Raw genomic sequence first — 19804 nt, 5'->3', positions numbered from 1 at the left:
TATATTTTATACTTATTTCTTATTTTTTTATTGCACAAGTCTTGCATAATATATATATATAACCGGAGCAATGCCAATCATTGATACAGTGATTATTCTCGGATAAATTAATGCGTTGCAATCATTGAAATTTTTTTCGATTTCCTAATATCCTTCGAATATCGATTGATTGATAGTCAGTGCACGCTGCAAAAACGAGCATTCTATGATACACTAAGGTTATTTACAGGAGAAGAGGGGAGGGAGAGCTTGTTTTAATTCATGGTCATGATTCAAGAAGGATTTAAAAGAAACGACTTACAGGGCCAAGGCAAAGCATTCCGATAATATAAAATGCGTATCGATAACAGAAAGATAGTTAGAGGCAAAATAAAATAATTTATAAATAATTAAACATTAAATAAAATAATTATATATAAATGAACTTTATATCTTCTTTATATATATGTGTACATATAATTACGTATAATAAATATATTCTTTTATTATACGTAATTATATGTATACATATATAATTATCATATATATACTAATATTATAAGTAAAGATTAAAAAAAGATTTTGAGTTCGCTCAGATATGTTTAAGTCTTGACGTTTATTTTTCCACTTTTCCTTTTTTTTTTCTTAAATAGTATATCTATATAGCATATTTCATTCCAATAATATTTCGGTCACATTGAAACATTATAATAATATTGCAAATATTGTAGTAATATTGTTGAAAGCTCCTGTGCTATACAAGTACATTTCCATCGGAAAACATAATCAATTGGAAAGGAAACATTCTCGCGGATAATTTTTCGTTACTCGGTCGCATCAAATTCCTATTTTCTGATTTTTTTATTATATTTGAGATAAGTACATAAAACGTTTAAACTTTAAACAGCTTTGAATGCTATCGTTATAAAGTAGTGTACATACAATGTATTATTACATGTACTTATAACATTAAGATTTCCGCTCTCTTTCTCGTGCATTGACAATTTAAATATATATATATATAAACTTCAACATGCTATTTCAACACGTTTCCTGTGACGTGCGACAAACAATAATATTCTGTTTAAATCTAAAATCGATAAAGATTTATCACACGTTCGAAGTAAATCGCTTTAAACTATTTATTTGTCACGCAAAAATAAAAGTCACATATTTCAAAATTCATTTTTTCAATTTTACATCTTATTTATATATTATACATATTTTTATTTGTTGAGATAAATATTAAAATTCGTACGAAGTAGACGCCTTCCAGAAATTTTAATCCGAGTCAACTCTAAATCTTTCGGAGTGGCCGGAGTACGTACATATAAATTTGCAAAGTTGGAGCAGATTTATGCTACACCCGTTCGTGTAAATAACGATCGCGGTTTCGAAAGACAGAGAGTAATATTGTGGGACGCGACATGGGAGAAAAAGGGAGACGAGGACGCGGCGACAAGGTTGGACGAGGCCGCGCGCGCGTGCGACGTTCTTCCTGTGACCTGTCTCGGGTCTCGGGGTTTAATTGCCGGTACATGGCGATCGGTACGTCACTACCTATACTGTGTTCCAGCCTCTGCACGCCACGGCGCCGCCGACCCGGCCGACCGGACCGACGACCGTGTCAGTTCGTGTTTCAGTTTCAGTCAGTCGTGTTTCGTACGCTTGACGTGACGGACGTGAACGGTAGTGACGGTACGCCGAGTGGCCTGAAGCCCAGACGAGCGCACGTGGAGGCACTGGAAGTCGCGGTAGCGAGCTACCGTTCGTTTGCTCGTCGCAGGGAAAGAAGGCAGGAAGGAAAACGGGAAACGGCGACGGCGACGCGACGAACGGCGCGATGGCTAGTTTAAGGCAGACCCCGTTGACGTGCAGTGGACACACGAGACCCGTGGTCCATCTCGCCTTCTCCGACGTCACTGAATCCGGGTACTATCTCATCTCAGCGTGCAAAGGTAACGTTTGTTCTGCTTTGTTCTGCGAACAAAGCGAGGTCTGGATAGGTCGGCTGACTGTTGTCAGTGTCGTCATGTTGCTCCGATTTTTTCTTTCTCTCTTTCCTCTTGGATCTTGATCGTTCAAACCGCACGTTCGATTCTCGATCGCCTTGGCCCGATTCTTTCCGGTCGCTCTCAAGGCTCTGTGTTTTTTCGAGGTTAGACGCGCATGTTCTTGACGGGCGCGCTATCTCTTCCTGCCTGTTTGTGAAGGCAGCTCGACATTTCAAAGGGACAATTTGAACAGGATTAACGGGCTCTATGTGATACTTTAATCATTAATTTATTGTCTATTTTTTTCTAATTCTTAGGTTTAGAATAAGATAAAAAATAAATTTAATCGAGATTAAAGTAAATCTTTATTAATAATAAAAATGTTGATTAATCTAATCTTAATTCAACTTACTTTTTGTTTTTTTCTAGTTTTAAAAATTGGAAAGAGATAGAGAGTAAATTAAACTAAAATTAAAGTTAATCTATATAGTGGTAGAAATGGATAACGTTACTATAAACATAATCGTTTGATGAATTATTTATATTGCTGATTCATCTTGGTTGAGATTAATTGAAAAATTGTAATGCTTATTGTAAAATTGTAATGTTTTTTTCTATATGTATTAACATTGAATATTATATATACAGTTATATACGCAGTTGTTCTATGAAAGGAATAGTCATATTCAATGCATAACAAATTTTGTACAAAATGATAAGCAATTTTAATTCTTTCTAAGCTTTTAACTTTTTTCTACAAATATTTTATAGAATATATATTTTATGTTAAATAAATAGATTATTATACTTTTGAAACGTGTATTATTATATTATGATATATCTAATATAAAACATTTTTATTCTTTAAATTTCAATGCATTATCGATTATATTTTTGGAATTACTTGGAAATAGAATTTAAATATCTTTTCATATGTATTTGTTTCAAAATATATATATTTGTTATTGGAAATAACATCATTTTTTTATATAGTAAAATATTTTGGAACAATGGTTTTTTAGATGGCAAACCTATGTTACGACAAGGTGACACTGGAGATTGGATTGGTACATTTGAAGGACATAAAGGAGCAGTGTGGGGTGTAGCATTAAATCCACAGGCTACTCGAGCTGCAACCGGCGCAGCAGATTTTAATGCTAAAGTCTGGGATGCGATTAAAGGAGAAGAAGTTCATTCTTTTCAACACAATCATATAGTTAAATCTGTCAACTTTAGTACCGATTCTAATCATCTTTGTACTGGTTCTAATGAAAAACTTGTACGCATTTATGATCTTAATAAACCAGAAGCAGCTCCACAGGTAAAATTATGTATAGATGTAAATTAGTAATGATCAAACACGATTAATAGTAAATATTTAGATTAATTTAAAACGTTTCAATTTTTCTCTCTCTCTCTCTCTCTCTCTCAGATCTTCTCAGGTCATGCAAGTGGTATTAGGCATGTCACTTTCTTTGACAATAACTCTGCCTTAATTACCTGTGCAGATGATAAGACACTGAGGGTATGGGATAGAAATAGTGGGCAAGAGGTTAAGAGATTAGATTTTCCAGCGATTCCTAGTTCCATGGAAGTATCAAAAGATGGAAACATCATTACCACTACTCATTCTAACATTGTTACCTTTTGGAACAGCAAAGAGTACGTAATATTTTTTTCTCTTTTAAAAAGTGTTATAAAAATTCTTTGGAAAACTATCCTAGAATTTCAGTTTTTCTTTAATTTCATTATAGCAATTTATGAAAGCCTTCTTGTTAAATTATTCAGCATCTCACATAAAAATATTACATATTAAAATCATATTAAAAAATTTTTTACTTTTTTAATTTTTTAATAAGATAAAGAAGATTAATGTTATTTTCAATTTTTTGTCAGATTAACCAAGATAAAAGAATTTATGGTCCCGACTCAAGTTAATAGTGCCAGCCTGCATCCGGATTGTACTATTTTTGTTTGTGGTGGAGAAGACTTTAAAATGTACAAGTTTGATTACAATACAGGGGCGGAACTAGGTAAAAATTCATCCTTCATGATTCTGTAATTTTGATCAAAAGTTAATCCTGTATATAAAATTTGCAGAATCGTTTAAGGGACACTTTGGACCCGTACATTGCGTACGCTTTTCACCAGATGGTGAATTGTATGCTAGTGGATCCGAAGATGGTACTTTGAGATTATGGCAAACTATAGTCGGTAAAACCTACGGATTATGGCGCTGCATAGAACAGACTCCTGCAATACAAGAAAATACCGCCGTTATTAATAACAAACAAGAAGTTCCTGCCAGTTAAACTTGAACCTCAGAGAGAGATAAAAAAATCTTCATAAGTTTTCCGAAAGCCTAAAAGCAGATATCTCAAATTAAATTGGATGAATAATCTGCAAATAAAACGCGTCGAATTTGTTATTTGGGCCGTCGGAAATTTTTGTAAATAACTCGTCTTTTTAGAAAGAGATCGTTCACACCCTCCTTCACTGTGGCCTTTATTTCCAAAACTAAAAGTGAGAGGACCAATTCTAGAGCTCGTGGAGGCACGCGGGGTAGGATTGCTATTTATATTATGAAAAAAAAACAATAAATAAAAAAAGAAATATTAACATTTATTAACATTATACATGTTATTATAATACAAAAGTAGATAGCGGTGTAAAACGAGAGAAAGAAAGACAAGTTCATAACGAACATTGCATTTGCATTTTTTCCAAACCGATACCGTCCATCATTCAAATATATCGATACGTGACTCGTGTATCAGCACACAACACATAATATTGTATGTCCATTTTGACATGCTTCATAATCATTCTTGATAATCACTCTTTTTAATTTCTGGTAACGTAATATCATCATAATGTGCAACTCGACAATCCATTACAAGTTTTTCTTGTATGCGCATTTCATTGCTAATAACGATTTAGATATTCTAATCCTTTTTTTTTTAAGATATGAAATAATCCAATTACGTAAAGATGCAAATTGTCTTTCGAATATTATTCAAAACAGGGAAGTCTTAAAAAAATCTTAGAAGATTTCAGTGTCTTGAAACTCTTTAACTCTTAAGTATTTAGAAAATTTGTCTCTTGTGAATATCAAAATATTATAATAAAAATTAACAAAAATATTTACTTAGTTCTAGACGAATGTATATAGACGAATGAAACAATAATGTAAACTATGAAAAAATACATTTTGAAAACATTTAAGAGAAATTTTCTATACATTCAAGACCCGCAGTTTTTCTATTTCGAATGATATTCAAAATGATTTGCAATTTTTGTTATAATTAAAATGATTCAATGTTGTCTTAAAACCATCACTATTTCCTAATTTAAAAAGGTTCTCCAGCCTTTTTACATAATAAGATTTGATCAAATATTGAGAATAAGTTTATGATATGTAGGCATTTCTGAATTTTAATTGTAAACAAAGTATAAGGATTTTGAAGACTTATATAGATATAAAAGAATGGAATTTAAAGAACATCTTGAAATTAAAATGAAGTTTCACCATATCATTTTCGAGTAAGAGTATGAAATATTCATCAATTCTCTTTAAATACGACGTCACACTAATGAAAATGACAATATCGTATACCGTTTCCATCAGAATAATTAATATTTAAATTAAATTTAAATAATTACTATAAACAATTTTTCTTCAATATTTTCCACATAAATCTTTATATTATAGAGAAAATATATTTTAATAACACATTACAGTTTTATTGCTTAAATTTTATTCATTATTTATTTAAAAAAAAATAGTGGCATTTTGCATCCTTTATACTTTCGTGTTAAGATAAGAAAAGTCACATGACTTTTCTCCACTTTATTAAGCTGGAGAACTTCTTTAAAGAAGTCTTCATTCGCGTGTCTTCTTGCTCTCTTTTATTTTTTGACGATGTGATCTCGTTCTTCTTCCATGAATTAAATACTTGCGCCTTATCATCTATATTTACATGCCGACAGGTACTCTTCCTTTTATATTCTGTTAAGTATTTCTTGCGTATATTCAAAACATATTCACTATCTCGCCTTGTTTATTCGTTATTGTATTTGTTTCTCTTTATGATATTGAGCTTGAGTACGATCGGTTATGAAATATTTTGATCGTGTTTGTCATACAGTCTCTCGAAGTAAAGGCAGTGTGTTTCCTGCGTACAATATAATAATCCGTAAACAAAGAGTTATGAATTTTAAGTCTTCCCGTCTCTTTCGATTTAGCCAATGAATTGCGAGAGGTCAGGTAGTTTGAAGCCGTTGAACGAAGCTGACGTTGGTGAATTTCTCAAATTATTCGTGTGTGGTGGAAAACCAGAAAAACCTGAACCGCTAGGCGTAGTGAATTGTAGTCTTGCGTTACTCTCTGAGGCTGCCAGAACGAAACCGCATTGAGCGGTGCATACATCGTCCCGTAGAATCGCTTCTCGAGAAGCCTCTCGTAAAAGTTGATTGCAATCCGTGACTCTTAGCGAAGCGCATTGCGTCTGAAAACAGAGACTTCTTTTTAAGTTCTACATTTCATTAGCAATTTGTTCATCTTATAACATAGTTTATAACATTTAGCAGTTTATAGAGGAGATTGAAAAAATATAAACTAAGAAAACAAAATTTACTTGATTTACATTTACAATAAGAAAGTTTGAACTTTTTAGTATGTTTCTTTTCATTCAGAGAGTATACTTACGCCTTCATTGGTGCAAACACAACTAGTGCAAGGCGTAGGGAAACCAGACTCTCCGACCGCGACGTTTCTTCCACCGATTTGACAGCCATGTCTGGTCTCTCGCCAGGCAGAGAAGTCCATATGGGGCATGGAGCTGCACGGTACGCGTGGATTTAAGAAATTACTGGGTAAATCAAATGCCGCTCTTTGCATGTCCATCTGGACATCCATGTTCTCACACATCACCTTGGACAGAGTAGTTTTGCGAACCTCTGCCAATTGGTGCTCAGTAAAGCGAATGTTCGGATCATCGGTCTCATACCAGAAACGATCGCACTTTCTGGACTGTCTGAACTGAATAGCGATGATACAGGCGAAAGTGGGTCCGACCAAACCACCTTGAAGTGGTCGTTCGCTCATACCACCCGGGAAGAGGTCGATGTCATCCACGGAGGCATATATACGCTTCATACGAGCTATCACTTCCGGCGCCATTTCTCTGGACAAATCCTCAAATGTGGTGGCTTTCTTCAAATTACAGAGCGCTCTGTAATGATTGTATGATGGTATTCCGTGATCGCGGGCTCGGTGAACATTTAGAGCTATCAAATCCACGCCGGAGTGCGGAATACCGCGTTGCTCGAATAGATGATTGGTCACTTCGCCGGTGATGAACTGATCCAATGTCTCCATCGGCGTAGTTACTAGGCCACGTATCATCTCGTCGATCATATGCTCCTGATAGAGCATATCCGGATTGAAAAATCCGTCACGTAGTAAGATGGGAGGATCGATATTCTGATAGTTCCGATCCATGCGTGGTAAATGCGGTCGCAGTAAAGAATGGCCAATTCGGTATGCCGCGGCAGCGAACTCATTGAGCACGCTAGGGTTGCAAGTGGGCGAATATTCCTTGTAGTAGCCTTGGGGCAACAGCTTAAGACCATACAAGCTAACGGCGTTCCAGCCAAGAATTCTCGGCAGAAACTCGTTGTATGTGATATGTTGCAGCATCGCACTAATGATGCGTCGTGTCTCCTGGAAGAGCTTCTCGCCGTCCCAGTGGGGATTTACCTAATCAAGAAGTTTTATATCAATGAATAAATTGACATTATTTTTACTCAATTATTACTCAAGATGTTTGCCGGCAGATTACGGCAGATTCAAACAATACATTCTTTATAAGGTGTACACAACATATTCTTAAAATGTTATATAATTATTAAAAAGGATAAATAATATTCATATGACGTTCTAGGAATATGGTGTTATAAGATTCTGAAATATATGACAATGTAGAAGAGTTTTCTCAATCCAATATTTTTAAATAAAAAGAGGAGATTTACCTGTCGTAAGCCTTCCATTACGCGATTGTGTTCGCGTATCCACATGGTGTGCATGACTGCCAGCGCTGGTTGCTCCGAAGCGCGGCCATCACCACCGATGAAGCACAATCCTGATGGCGCCTTGCATTCTGGATGCGTCGCCGATTGCGGTAACAAATCCCTACCGCGTCTTGGGTTCGTTGTGATGTTCATGCGACCGTTGAAACCGCGCAGGATATTACAGATGCACGAATTCTCGCCATAGACTACCGACGCATCCAAGAAACCGGTATTCTGATTCACTTGTTCGCGTGGACCCAAATGCTGCTGGCCTGGCAATGACCTCATCGACGGGAAGCACATACGCGAGCCTGACGAGACATTCACAGTGGGATAGAAGTGATCACCCGGTGGCACGGGAAACGGATTGCATTCGGGATGAACAGTGTGTGGTGAGTCGCACGGCCGACAACTGGGAATCGACTCTTGAAAGCCTTTGTGTATAGGAGTCATCGTCAAGTCATGATCTAGAAATTGGGCGAACTGCATCACCATCAGTGTATAACGGTTGTGCAAATTCGATATGTCAGGGTGGATCACAGTGGAGACTACCCGAGGATTTGGCAAAGGTGCACCAGTGACGGAAGTCATTCTCGGTTTGGAAACACCGTCCTCATAAACAGGTGGCAATAGACGGGCGAAGGTTGTCAATGACTTGCCAAGGTTGGGATTACGTAGATTGTTGCAATGGCCTGATAAGGTTCGATAAGGTGTAGTTGGATCGCATGGAGAATTATCTACGGGACATTCGACTTCTTCATGTTGCGTCGCCTTTTGATTATGATTCAAGAAGCCGGAGATATCGACGTTCTGCAGCAGATCGGAGAACTCGTTCGAGTTAGGGAATCCTAGAACGTTCTCCGTATTCTCAAAAACCTGACGTCTCCTTCGTCGGAGACCGTGTACACCATTTAGAATCTCGTTTGTAGCCAATTCGTACATGATGGATGAATTGGCGAGCAACAGAGCATCCTTGTTAGCTTTCGAGAAGCTAGCTGCGGTGCCGGCAGCCGATTTAGGGTCAGCAACCCTCTGTTCTAGCCAAGCATTATACTCCAACTGCTTTCGCTCAATTAGCTCTTCCTCTGCTCTCTTTACCGCAGCGGCAAGCACCTCGGGACTGATCTCCGATAGAAGCTGCGTCGACTCATCACCCGTGCTCGTGTTTACCAAGTTATACTGCATCATAGGAAGCGGCAGCGGTTTCTCGGTCCATGCCGCGACATTCAGAGATTCGTACTGCTCGCAAGTAATTCTGCTGTTCAAATATTGGTCCTGTCGGATGAACACTCTCGGCTGTATCCTGCGAATATTGGTATTGGCGCACAGAATACTGGCGAGGGACACCTTCCTGATCTCGACCAGCTGCGTCGCCGTCAATCCTGAGGGTGGAAGATCATTCTCGTACCAGAAGCGGTCGGAATTTCTCATTGTTACGAACTGCTTCTTAAGAAGGCACTCGAACGTTGGACCAACAGCAACACCCGTAGCCGGAGTCTCCAAGATACCACCCACGAGAAGATCCACGTCCTCTACATTTGTGTAAATCGTACTTAGCAGATGCACGTGCTCAGGACGCATTACTCTCGTTAGATCCGTGAAGTTTTCGATCTATTGAAACGAATTGAATTGATTATTGTCGTAATTGTGTAGAGACGAAGAATAACAAAAATATACCCATTAAATTTCGCGTTTGATGAAATGAAGACTATCAATTTTATAATTATTATAATTGCGAGCAATAATATTTTTCAACTTATCCCTCGAAATTTCAGGAGTTTTTGAAGACATGTCTATATATAATTATTTTTAGATTATTACTAAATCATGAAATTTTATTTTATTATTTACTGTTTTGAAATTTAATTATCTATGTCATAGATATAAAACTTTTATAAACAAAAATGGCGAACAAAGGTAAAACATAAAAAGTGGTACTTACATTATAAAAGTTTTGTTCGTCATCATCGTTTTAATTTCATAAATTTTTTTTCTAATTGTGCAATAAGAAAGTACAAGTCGATTATTTTTAAACATTTAGTTATTTTAGGGAGATCAAAAATGATTATGTGTCTAAAAATATAATTAATTTATTATGTTTTTAGACACATAATCATTTTTGACCTCCCTAAAATAACTGAATTTTATAAAAATAATCGACTTGTACTTGTTTATGATATATTTTTTCCATTAGTCTCATTTTACTCTATAAGGGCATGATTTAAATACAATCTCTTTATATTTTTATAGTAGATAGAATTAAAAAATAACAATAGAAATGGTAATACTCTAAAAAAACCATGTCGCTACCATTCCTTTATAAAGAAAAGGATAATAATAATAGAATTTGTCTACAGTATTAACTTACCTTAATATACTCTTCTAAACAGTTAGTCAGATATTTGACGTATCCGGGCACTCCGTGATCTCGTGCAACGTGCATGGACCAGGCGGCCGCGTCTGGTGCGGCTGCGACGCCGATGCCGTTGGCAGAAGTTATAATGTGATTCTCTAGACCTCCTATTTTATCCGCACGCGTCCAAACAAGAGCGCGCAAAGTTGCCAGTGCTACTGCATTGTATGTACCCGCCTTGTTTGATGAGGAATAACCAGCGTAGAAGCCATTTGCAAGTGGTCTGAGTTCGTGATCGACTTGTACGGCTTCCCGTAATATCGCCGGTATGTATTCGTTGAGGGTGACGTGCTGAAGCTGCGCGACGACGATGCGGCGTGCCTCCAAGAAGAGCTTCGCGTCGTCCCAGTGTACATTCGTCTGCGCCAATTTCTCCGCCACGCGATTATGCTCGCGCAGGAAGACTCGATGCAACAGGCCAAGTGCATTGTGATCGGTTTGCTCGCACAATTCGCAAGCGGTCAAGTTGACTTTACCGTCTTCGTAAGTCTTAATCAGATGCAACTTGTCGTCGGTAGCGCCATAGATACCGGTACCATCTAAATACGACGAGACACCGTTCATCTGCTCTCTCGTCTCGAACTGGCAGCCGTGTACCGTTAAACTTGGCACCGATCGCCAATAACGTCTGCAGCCGAATTTTTCATCGCGCATCTCGTAGCACTCCGGATGCTGCTGCACATTGGAGCAGCATTTATTCTCGGGACCCGTGGGGCGCACTATGGCAGCGATATCCTGCAGCACTAGCTCCGACCAAACACCAGACAGACTAGTCAAACCTTCGTGACTTGCTACTCTCGGAAAGGATGACAGAACGTGGGAGATGACATCGCTTGACGCGGGTAGACTGTGAGTACCCACCGACTGACGCGGTCTCGAGATGCCTATGACAGGATATAAAAATAAGAGTTCGTTATTAGAATTTGGAAACTTTGCTTTTTATAATTTTAATAAGCTTAATTTAATAATTAATAAGCTAATAAGCTAATTTTAATAATTTTAATATGTTTCTTATAATTTTATCTTTTCTTCCATGTCTTTATTTTATTTTTCTTTTCTTTTATTTTTCGATAAAATTATATTATATTTTTATTTATATTCTTAAATAAAACAATGCCATTAAAAGTTATGAAAGTCTAAAATAAAAAAAGCAAAATTAATTTTTCAATATCAAGGTGCTCTATTTGGTTATAATAATAACCTTAAATTTTTAAATTTTATATCATTTCTATAAAGAATAATCTTCTTATGTTGAATAAATTTATACTTATAAATATACATTACATAAAAATTAGTTCAAATAATTTATTAATGAGAGAAAATATATATGTGTGTGTGTGATTAAAAAATAAGAAAGTTATATGAAATAATGGGAAATTATTATGGGAAATTATTATGTATTTACACACATCATCGCGTTAAATGCAACAGTTAATTATATTTATAAAATACTCTCATGGGAAATAACGTTATTTGTTGTTTCCAGATACACTACTTTCGATCGTTTCTATGCCGATTCGTTTTTATACCGTGAGTAAGAATAGTTTCTTTTTTAAATTTTACTATTCAGGCAATTATAACTCTCTAATAGAAAGGATGAATGACATTAATGAGATTAATATAAATATATATACATCCCAAGTAACACTTAATATTACAGGAATGTCAAATTAACATAAAATTGAGTTAAACTTTCTTTAAGTCTCAATTAAGATGACGTCATCTTGTCTTTATCGTGACAATCAAGTATTATTTGGGATCATCTTCGCAACTCTTAACTCTAAAGAAAAGGAATAAAATGTTAGACTAAGAATGAATTTAAATGTGTAAAATTTTAAAGAATTTTTAGATCCTTCAAAAGTATGATAAAAATAGAACAAATTTGTTATTGATGATATACAATTGAAAATTAAAAATCTGAGCCTACTAAAAGAAATGTTAAAATAATATTTTTTTATATTATATGATATATCTCACTTTTGAAAAAACAGTTTCAATATTTTTTTATTTAATTAGGAAATTAATATTATCTTTTTGCCAATTTTTTCGATATAATTTTTTATGATGTTTATCATTTACGATAATAAATGTCAAGATTACGAATGGCAAGCGTAAAGTCGATCTAAATAAAAATTTTTTTGAAATGTAGTATTTATATAATGGAAATTAAAAAGTGTAACATTATGCATGGAGTGTGAAATGATATAATATGTGGAATAATGTATTGGCATGCGAATATCTAGACAAGATATCAGTTAATACGTTTAAATACAGCCATAGATAGAAGAATGGAGATTAACAAAATGAAATAATATAACAATTATAAAATTAACATCAATAATAATGCATTAATAATTATAGAGTAGGATATAGAGACACGAAGAGTATAAAGAGAAGTTTAACATGTAATACACAAGATGAGTATTAATAAAATTGTATATGAACAAATTTGATAGCATTTTAAACGCGGATGCACACGATGACTCACGCCGATGCTACCGGTGAAGGAGTCGCCAGAAGGCGGCTCTTCGTTGGGTCTCGAAAAGTGTAATCTATGTCAAAATTCTGTGTCATGGTTACGCACAGGCGTCGCTCTTTAATGATCACGCAAGTAAGTGTTACACAGTGCCATGGTTTCTTCCTACACAATGAATGCAACCCTTTCATTCGTGTAGTGATGAGTGTGACGCGCGCGACTCATCAATGACAACGACAATGAATTTATATTTGATGAAAATGACTGACATTTTTCACTTTTTTGCACAGCTCTCTTCGATGAGATTTTTCTAATAGCGAAATAATTTTTTAAATATTATTTTAACAAATTGTGGTCTTGTTTTTAACAGTCTGCGGTTTACCGAGATAAGCTTGGAACAATTGTCTTTAAGTATCATCGGTTTTTTTGTATTTTTTATCGGTAAAATATATATTTATTGCAATATATATATGTGTGTGTGTGTGTACATATATATATATATATATATATATATATATATGTATATATATATATATAGAGAGAGAGAGAGAGAGAGAGAGAGAGAGAGAAAGGAAGAGAAATTTGTCACGCATAATAATTTTTAGAGTTAATTTAGTTTCTTGTAAAATTTTATGCTTTAAATTCAAAATTCACAAATAAAATTATACAGACAAAATATATACGCATATATTTTAATATATATTGCAAGTATTTTTTGTATAAATATATTAATTATGGAAATTATTACTCGTGCATTTATTATTTTTAGTACTTTTAAATTGCAGCATAAAATATTGTATATTAGTTAAAGTTTTTTTTTATTTATACCAAATAGACAATTTAACTTCATAACATAAATCAGATTTATATATGACCAATTATTTCATTATATAATACGACTGATTCTGAAATTCTCAAAATAAAATTATTTATTTTGTAATATATAATAAAATCTATTTTCTTTAATGATTTTTTTTTATCAAAGTACAATGAAAATTTATATAAAGATCTTCAAGGACCAACGACGTATTTTGGGGTCAACGACGTTGAAAGGTGCCGTCTGGCAACCACTGTCCGCAGAAGACTATACGTACAGTCACTTTCTTCGGTCTTCTCACTTTCATATTTTCGTTTGAATTCTTTTCCTGGAGATGGGCGCCAGCTGCCTGCCTTTCCCTCTCTTTCTGCGTGCATTTGTATATCGCCGAAAGTCCGAGTAGCGTATAATTTGATAGTGTGAATTTAATTCTCGCTTAGTTGGCACGAAAACACCAATAGTTTAACCTACTTTAAACAATTCATAATTCTTTGCAGAAATTCTGTTTACAATTTTATTTGCAACTGCAATACGAATAGTATTTATAAAATTAGAATATATAATGTGTATATTCATATTTGTATATTTGTGTATTTATATCATTTATATATTATATACACATATATATATATATATATGTATATGTATATAAGTACAGTATATAGATAGATAGGATACATGTAGGTATTTATATTTATATGCACTTTATATAAAAATGGCTATATGAAGTTTTATATAAAATTAATATATTTATAAAAAAAATACTTGCAATATATATTAAAATATATGCGTATATATTTTGTCTGTATAATTTTGTTTGTGAATTTTTAAGCATAGAATTTTACAAGAAACTAAATTCTAAAAATTAGACTTCACAATTTCTTCCGATATTCATATTTTCATGTACTATAAATGATTCTAAATCTGATCTTACATCTCTTCCATTGATTCTTATTATAACAAAAATTAAAATAAGTATTTTTGCAAAGCAAAAATTATTTTATGCGTGTTTCAAAATTTCCAATGTATATAACAAAAGATATAATTTTACATACAAAATCGCTGTCACGATTATGTGCATGTCCATCATAATCTCCATCATTAAACGAATGTCCCGGAAACAATAACATGGAAGTGATCAAGAGAGATCAGTACGGGTATCATAAAATAAACAAACCGCGACATTCACGGTGAAGAAACACAGCCGGAGGTAGAAAGAGGCTTTTTCTTTCCAGGAAAAACAGAAGGGATTGAAAGAAAGAAGTAACGGTGTTACGCGGTGCGAGCACGTAACGGCCGGCAACAAATGATCGCGCGAGCGCGGATTCATGGGTGTGTAAGAACCTATTATTTTATACTGTTTGCATTGCGCGCGCACTACACGATGTCGCAATTGATATAGCGTATACACAAGGCGGGAGAGAAGACCCACTCACGAAACTCTCTATTTCAACGGACTCACGAGCACGCGTGTGCACCTTTCCGCATGCTAATCTATCTTCTCTAAGGCCTCGAGAAGGCTGCGCGTATCGGCCATACCAAACGAGTCGATCAAGTGGATCTAGGCTCACTTGTCTAACTAGCACGCGCGTTCCAATTTTCACTTTCCATTCTCGGTACTGCATCAGTTGCAGAAGGGAGAAAATAGTATTGCGATAACGAAACAGGTCCTTGTTATCATAAATATTAATTTGCCATCGAAGTAAAGAGATAGTTTGAAAACACGAACATTTTATTATTAATTTTCGTTTTCTATTCTCAATGTTCAAGTTCAACGTTCATTAACGTTCTACTTAATGTAAGTTTGTAATCGCGATGAGTATAAATGTCAACGATATTACGAGTCGAGTTCTCAATAATTAGCTGTAATCGTTTGCGAATTTAGTCTTGATATTTTATGAAAAAAGAACCATAGAATATACAAGATATATAAAACAGAAAATCGATAAAAATATTGTTGTATTTAAATTTAAACTTATTGTTAACGATAATTAAAAATGCTCAATAAAAAGACAATATTACAATATATTAATGTTGCTTTTATAAAAATCTAATATTGATTGATTAAGGCTAATGAAATTAATTAATCAGAGCAAATAAATATAGAATATTTTTCAGTCATAGAGAGCACATCGCTCTAATATTAATATATAAACTTTCTCTCAAATCATGCGTTGGAAAATTAAATGTCGATATTCTAGTGTTAAGATAAACGTATCAGGACTAATTATAAGCACTCTTTTTTCTTCTTTATTTTTCACACACACACATACATATGTATGTATATATATATATATATATATATATATATATGTAGCCTGATCAATATTAATTTCTATTAATTTATTCAAGTGGTCGATTTAATATTTTATTTTATGCAAAACAATATGCTAAGAATATCAAAGATATATTATGCATTTTCTTACCATCTGAATACTCTGATGGCAGTAATTTGAGGAACGGGGAGCCTCTGGCACCCCAGGCAGGATGTCTTACATTATTGCAAGCACCAGACGGTGTTCTGTACTTGCTCGGTGGACAGGGCCTTTCTGACCGGACTCTGCAAGTTGCGTTGACTAATTGTATCTTATTTGCCCGCCTAAAAAGAGAAATAAATGTTATAATTTCTGAATGAACAAATAGTGATGGAGACAGTTGAAGGGAATTTAATAGCAAACGCATATCAGCTTACATGATAAAAATTAATGGATATTTTTTAATTCTTCCCAAGTAACGCTAAATGTTCCTAAAATATTCATAAAATATTTCTGAAATCCCAAAATAATATTTCAAGAAGAGTGTTCATATAATATTCCAAAAATTTTATTAATACTTGAAGTTTCTATGAAAATTCTTTTGCTGTTTCGGCATTGAGAATACGAATCGAACTTTCAATGAATAATTTTATATATAGCATTAACTAGATTAATTGGCGATAGTTAGGTCACTTGAATGTATTCGTCACTTTTCAAATTCGTACATGCCCTTTACATCGTAAAAAACTGTTGCTTTTTTTGAAACTATATTTAAACGCGGATTTTTTTGTTTATTATTTAATTAAGTACAAGACCAAGAGTAACCCTAATAGTCTTCTGAAGAATACATCCGAGAGTTAAAACAAAAGCTTTCTCAGATTCCTAGTTTCAAAAAATTAAATCACTTGGATTAACGTGCGAGAAAATATGCCATAAAGGTCGCTTAAAATTTCCAAGAATGTCTTCAGTAATTTAATACAATGTAATAGTCTATTACTAGAATTACCACTTGGTATTCGACATTGCAGAATGAATATAGTAATTTTTCCCAGTAATATATCAATCAATTACTGTTTTGTAAAACAGTAATTGTTCGTTAACATAATATAGCAATTATCTACTTCCATTTCCATCATTCTTTTCTCTCTATTGTTTCTTTCCTTTTACATAACTTATCTCCCGTATTTCCTTTTTTCTTTTTTTTTTTTATCGTAGTCGCAATATTATCACTAGGGTCGATATTATTTTCTGAATTTCGCAATAAAATGAAAAAAGGGATCTTTTGTTATAGTTAAAGCTTCTCTTCTTAGAAATATATCTGGAGACACGATAATTATAACAAGAAAGATACACAATGAGACGCTTGGCAATTAACAATAAATATATTGTTTTTGGATCATCTCGTTATTTAGAATGCAATAAAACACACTCGGAACTTTAATAATTTCACAAACATGTTAAAGAAATTTGCTATTAAACAATAATAATTGATATTCATTATAGCTAAAATTTTATTGATCTATAATCTGTATATAATTATTATAATAAATTCCCTAAACGGCATATCGATTCTTTTGTTAGATTTTTCTTAACAAAAAAATTTTTTAATTAATTCTCTCATAAAAATTAAATATATTGATACAATGGATATGAAACTTTAATGTATACATATATGTATAATTAATAATTAAGAATTTAATAACATATATGTATATTTTTCACAATAGTTGCTTTCCATTTTACACACAAGTGAAAACAAGTCTGAAATGAGCTGAGCTTTCAAATTAATGATGTCACTATTTGCGTCATACTTCAGTAAAAAATTATCACATGACAACACAGGTCATGACCTCATTTTTAAAGTGAGCTTACGAGACTCACTAATGCACATGATCTCGATCTTGTGCAGATTATAGGTAAAAACTCAGTTGAATCTCACTTATCAGAACGTAAATGCACATTCAACCGTAATGATGTCACAAGTAAATTATCTGAGAATCGGTGTAAAAGGAAAGCAACTATTTCATTCGGCAAGATAGATCTTTCACAAAACGAAATTTAAAGGCGGAGAATATCAAAAGAAAGATGCCGCGGTAAATTATACCCTCTGTTACAGCGAGGGCTCCCAGGTGCGATTCGAAGGTTAGAGTTTGAGTTTCACTTCTCCACTCCGCGACATCCCTGATAATTAAAAATACAAATCTTTCATATAACACTTCTTGATTATTGTAGAACACTATCGAGAAAATTGAGTAAACCTTGTGAAATGCATCTAGCGGATTTGTAAGATACTATCAGGTACTATCTAGAGACTAGAAAGCCTCATAGGAAGAGAGTAGCAAATTGCATCACATGAATGCTTCCGTTCAATCAGGACGGGGGTCACATGACTAGATTTCTCCAATCTCTTCCATGTCTATGGAACTTTGATGCCCATACCCAATCAGAGAAGACGGGTGCGCAGTTTGCCATTCTCTCTCTGTGAGGCTCTCTACTGAAGACATGTAGTCTATTTTCTGTTCCTAGAACTAGCTCTTTTTCGCTTTCGACAAATATCAAATATACCTATTTCACTTTAAGTTCCAAAAGTATACTGATTCAATCACAGAAAACAGATAATGTCTCGGTGCTAAGCGAGTGCAGCTTATTTTTTCTTTCGTATGCTCTACGAACGGAGGTATTGCGACACAAAATCCGGATCTATAACTTTTCGGTTGGAATAAGATATGTCGTTACTGTCATTATTATTGTCGTCATCAGAACTTGAATAGGTAACGCAATTTTGTCATAACATTTTGAACAATGTTTTGAAGGAGAATTAAATAACTATTACTTTAGTTGGAAGAAAAAATGTCTTTGAATGAATTGATATTGTATAAAAATTTTATATAAGGATTAAAACCATTTGATATATATATATATCTGTTTTCTTATTGAAGGATCTTCCTATTCCAAATGGCTTTAATTCTTATATAAAATTTTTATACAATATCTTAGGTTTCATTGTACAAAAGTTAAAGAGAGACAGTACTATTTCGATTATATTCTTTATTTAATTTAGTATGGAATTTAATAAATCTTATTGGATACAATTTTTTTCGTAAAAGAGCGACTGTTCGATTTACTGTATGCTAAAGCAAAATATAGCTTATCCACAGCAAATGCATTTTACTATCGCGATAAGATCACTTTGATACGACGAAATGAGAATCAATTGTCATACATAGTTACAATATTTTCCATACACGATATTTTCTGCAAATAAAACTCTTATAAGAATTCTTTTCATAATAATGACATGTTGGCAAAATTATTTTTTCCTCGCATCACAGATCTCGACTATCTACGCATCCTTTTATTCGAGTTGAAAGAACAGAATCCAGTTCCGCTAGAAGTTGAACGTGTCCTTCCTGCTCCATTTCCCCTTTTTCTTCTCGTGCTCAGCGCGCGCTTTTACTTTCATGGTCGAGGAAAGGAGTTACCGGTGTCGACCGATCCGGCATCGGCATTTCAGTCACGAGGAAGATTTCTCGTGCAAACCATTGCCGTCACTATTCCCTTTCCTCGACCTCGAGAAGGCTGCTGGTCACGGGAGGAGGTGTGTACGCATGAACATTACACGATATGCCATTTACACGTGGCCATGATCGTCGCCTGTCGTTCTCTAATGTTGCCAGTCCGTGTTGAAACACGTGCGACAACTCGTCGATCAAGTCAATAAACGAGAAACCCATTCTCATGAGAAGCAAAAAACTTAATGGATCTGTTGATACACGAGTTACTTCCGCTGCTTGTAAT

General features: G+C 34.2%; 2 protein-coding genes and 1 long non-coding RNA gene across 3 annotated transcripts in view; 2 read left to right on the top strand and 1 right to left on the bottom strand.

The window, feature by feature from the left end:
• The first annotated feature begins 1252 nt into the window (after positions 1 to 1252).
• On the top strand, positions 1253 to 4677 carry wmd (serine-threonine kinase receptor-associated protein wmd). The gene is made up of 5 exons (XM_011054316.2): positions 1253 to 1937; positions 2996 to 3294; positions 3406 to 3635; positions 3870 to 4006; positions 4074 to 4677. Exons 1-5 carry the CDS (start codon positions 1823 to 1825, stop codon positions 4283 to 4285), a joined length of 993 nt encoding a protein of 330 aa, XP_011052618.1. The 5' UTR covers positions 1253 to 1822; the 3' UTR covers positions 4286 to 4677.
• LOC105145021 (uncharacterized) overlaps positions 4575 to 19804 on the bottom strand; it is a 34213-nt gene continuing 18983 nt past the window's right edge. Inside the window, exons 4-8 of the mRNA XM_011054318.2 lie at positions 16178 to 16350; positions 10414 to 11342; positions 8007 to 9656; positions 6682 to 7734; positions 4575 to 6481 (exon numbers count right to left, since the gene is read on the bottom strand). Of these exons, the coding sequence (XP_011052620.2) occupies positions 6215 to 6481; positions 6682 to 7734; positions 8007 to 9656; positions 10414 to 11342; positions 16178 to 16350 (4072 nt within the window). The 3' untranslated portion in view covers positions 4575 to 6214. The remainder of the gene's footprint in view (positions 6482 to 6681; positions 7735 to 8006; positions 9657 to 10413; positions 11343 to 16177; positions 16351 to 19804) is intronic.
• Positions 11166 to 12906, top strand: LOC147907213 (uncharacterized). The gene is made up of 2 exons (XR_015547638.1): positions 11166 to 11307; positions 11945 to 12906. It is a non-coding gene; the product is annotated as an uncharacterized LOC147907213 (long non-coding RNA).

Source organism: Acromyrmex echinatior, chromosome 15 (genome assembly GCF_024713525.1).
Source record: "Acromyrmex echinatior isolate Ae372 chromosome 15, ASM2471352v2, whole genome shotgun sequence".
Classification (NCBI taxonomy): Eukaryota; Metazoa; Arthropoda; class Insecta; order Hymenoptera; family Formicidae; genus Acromyrmex; species Acromyrmex echinatior.
Note: the sequence above shows the minus strand (reverse complement) of the source record. Positions and strands in the feature narration are given on the sequence as shown.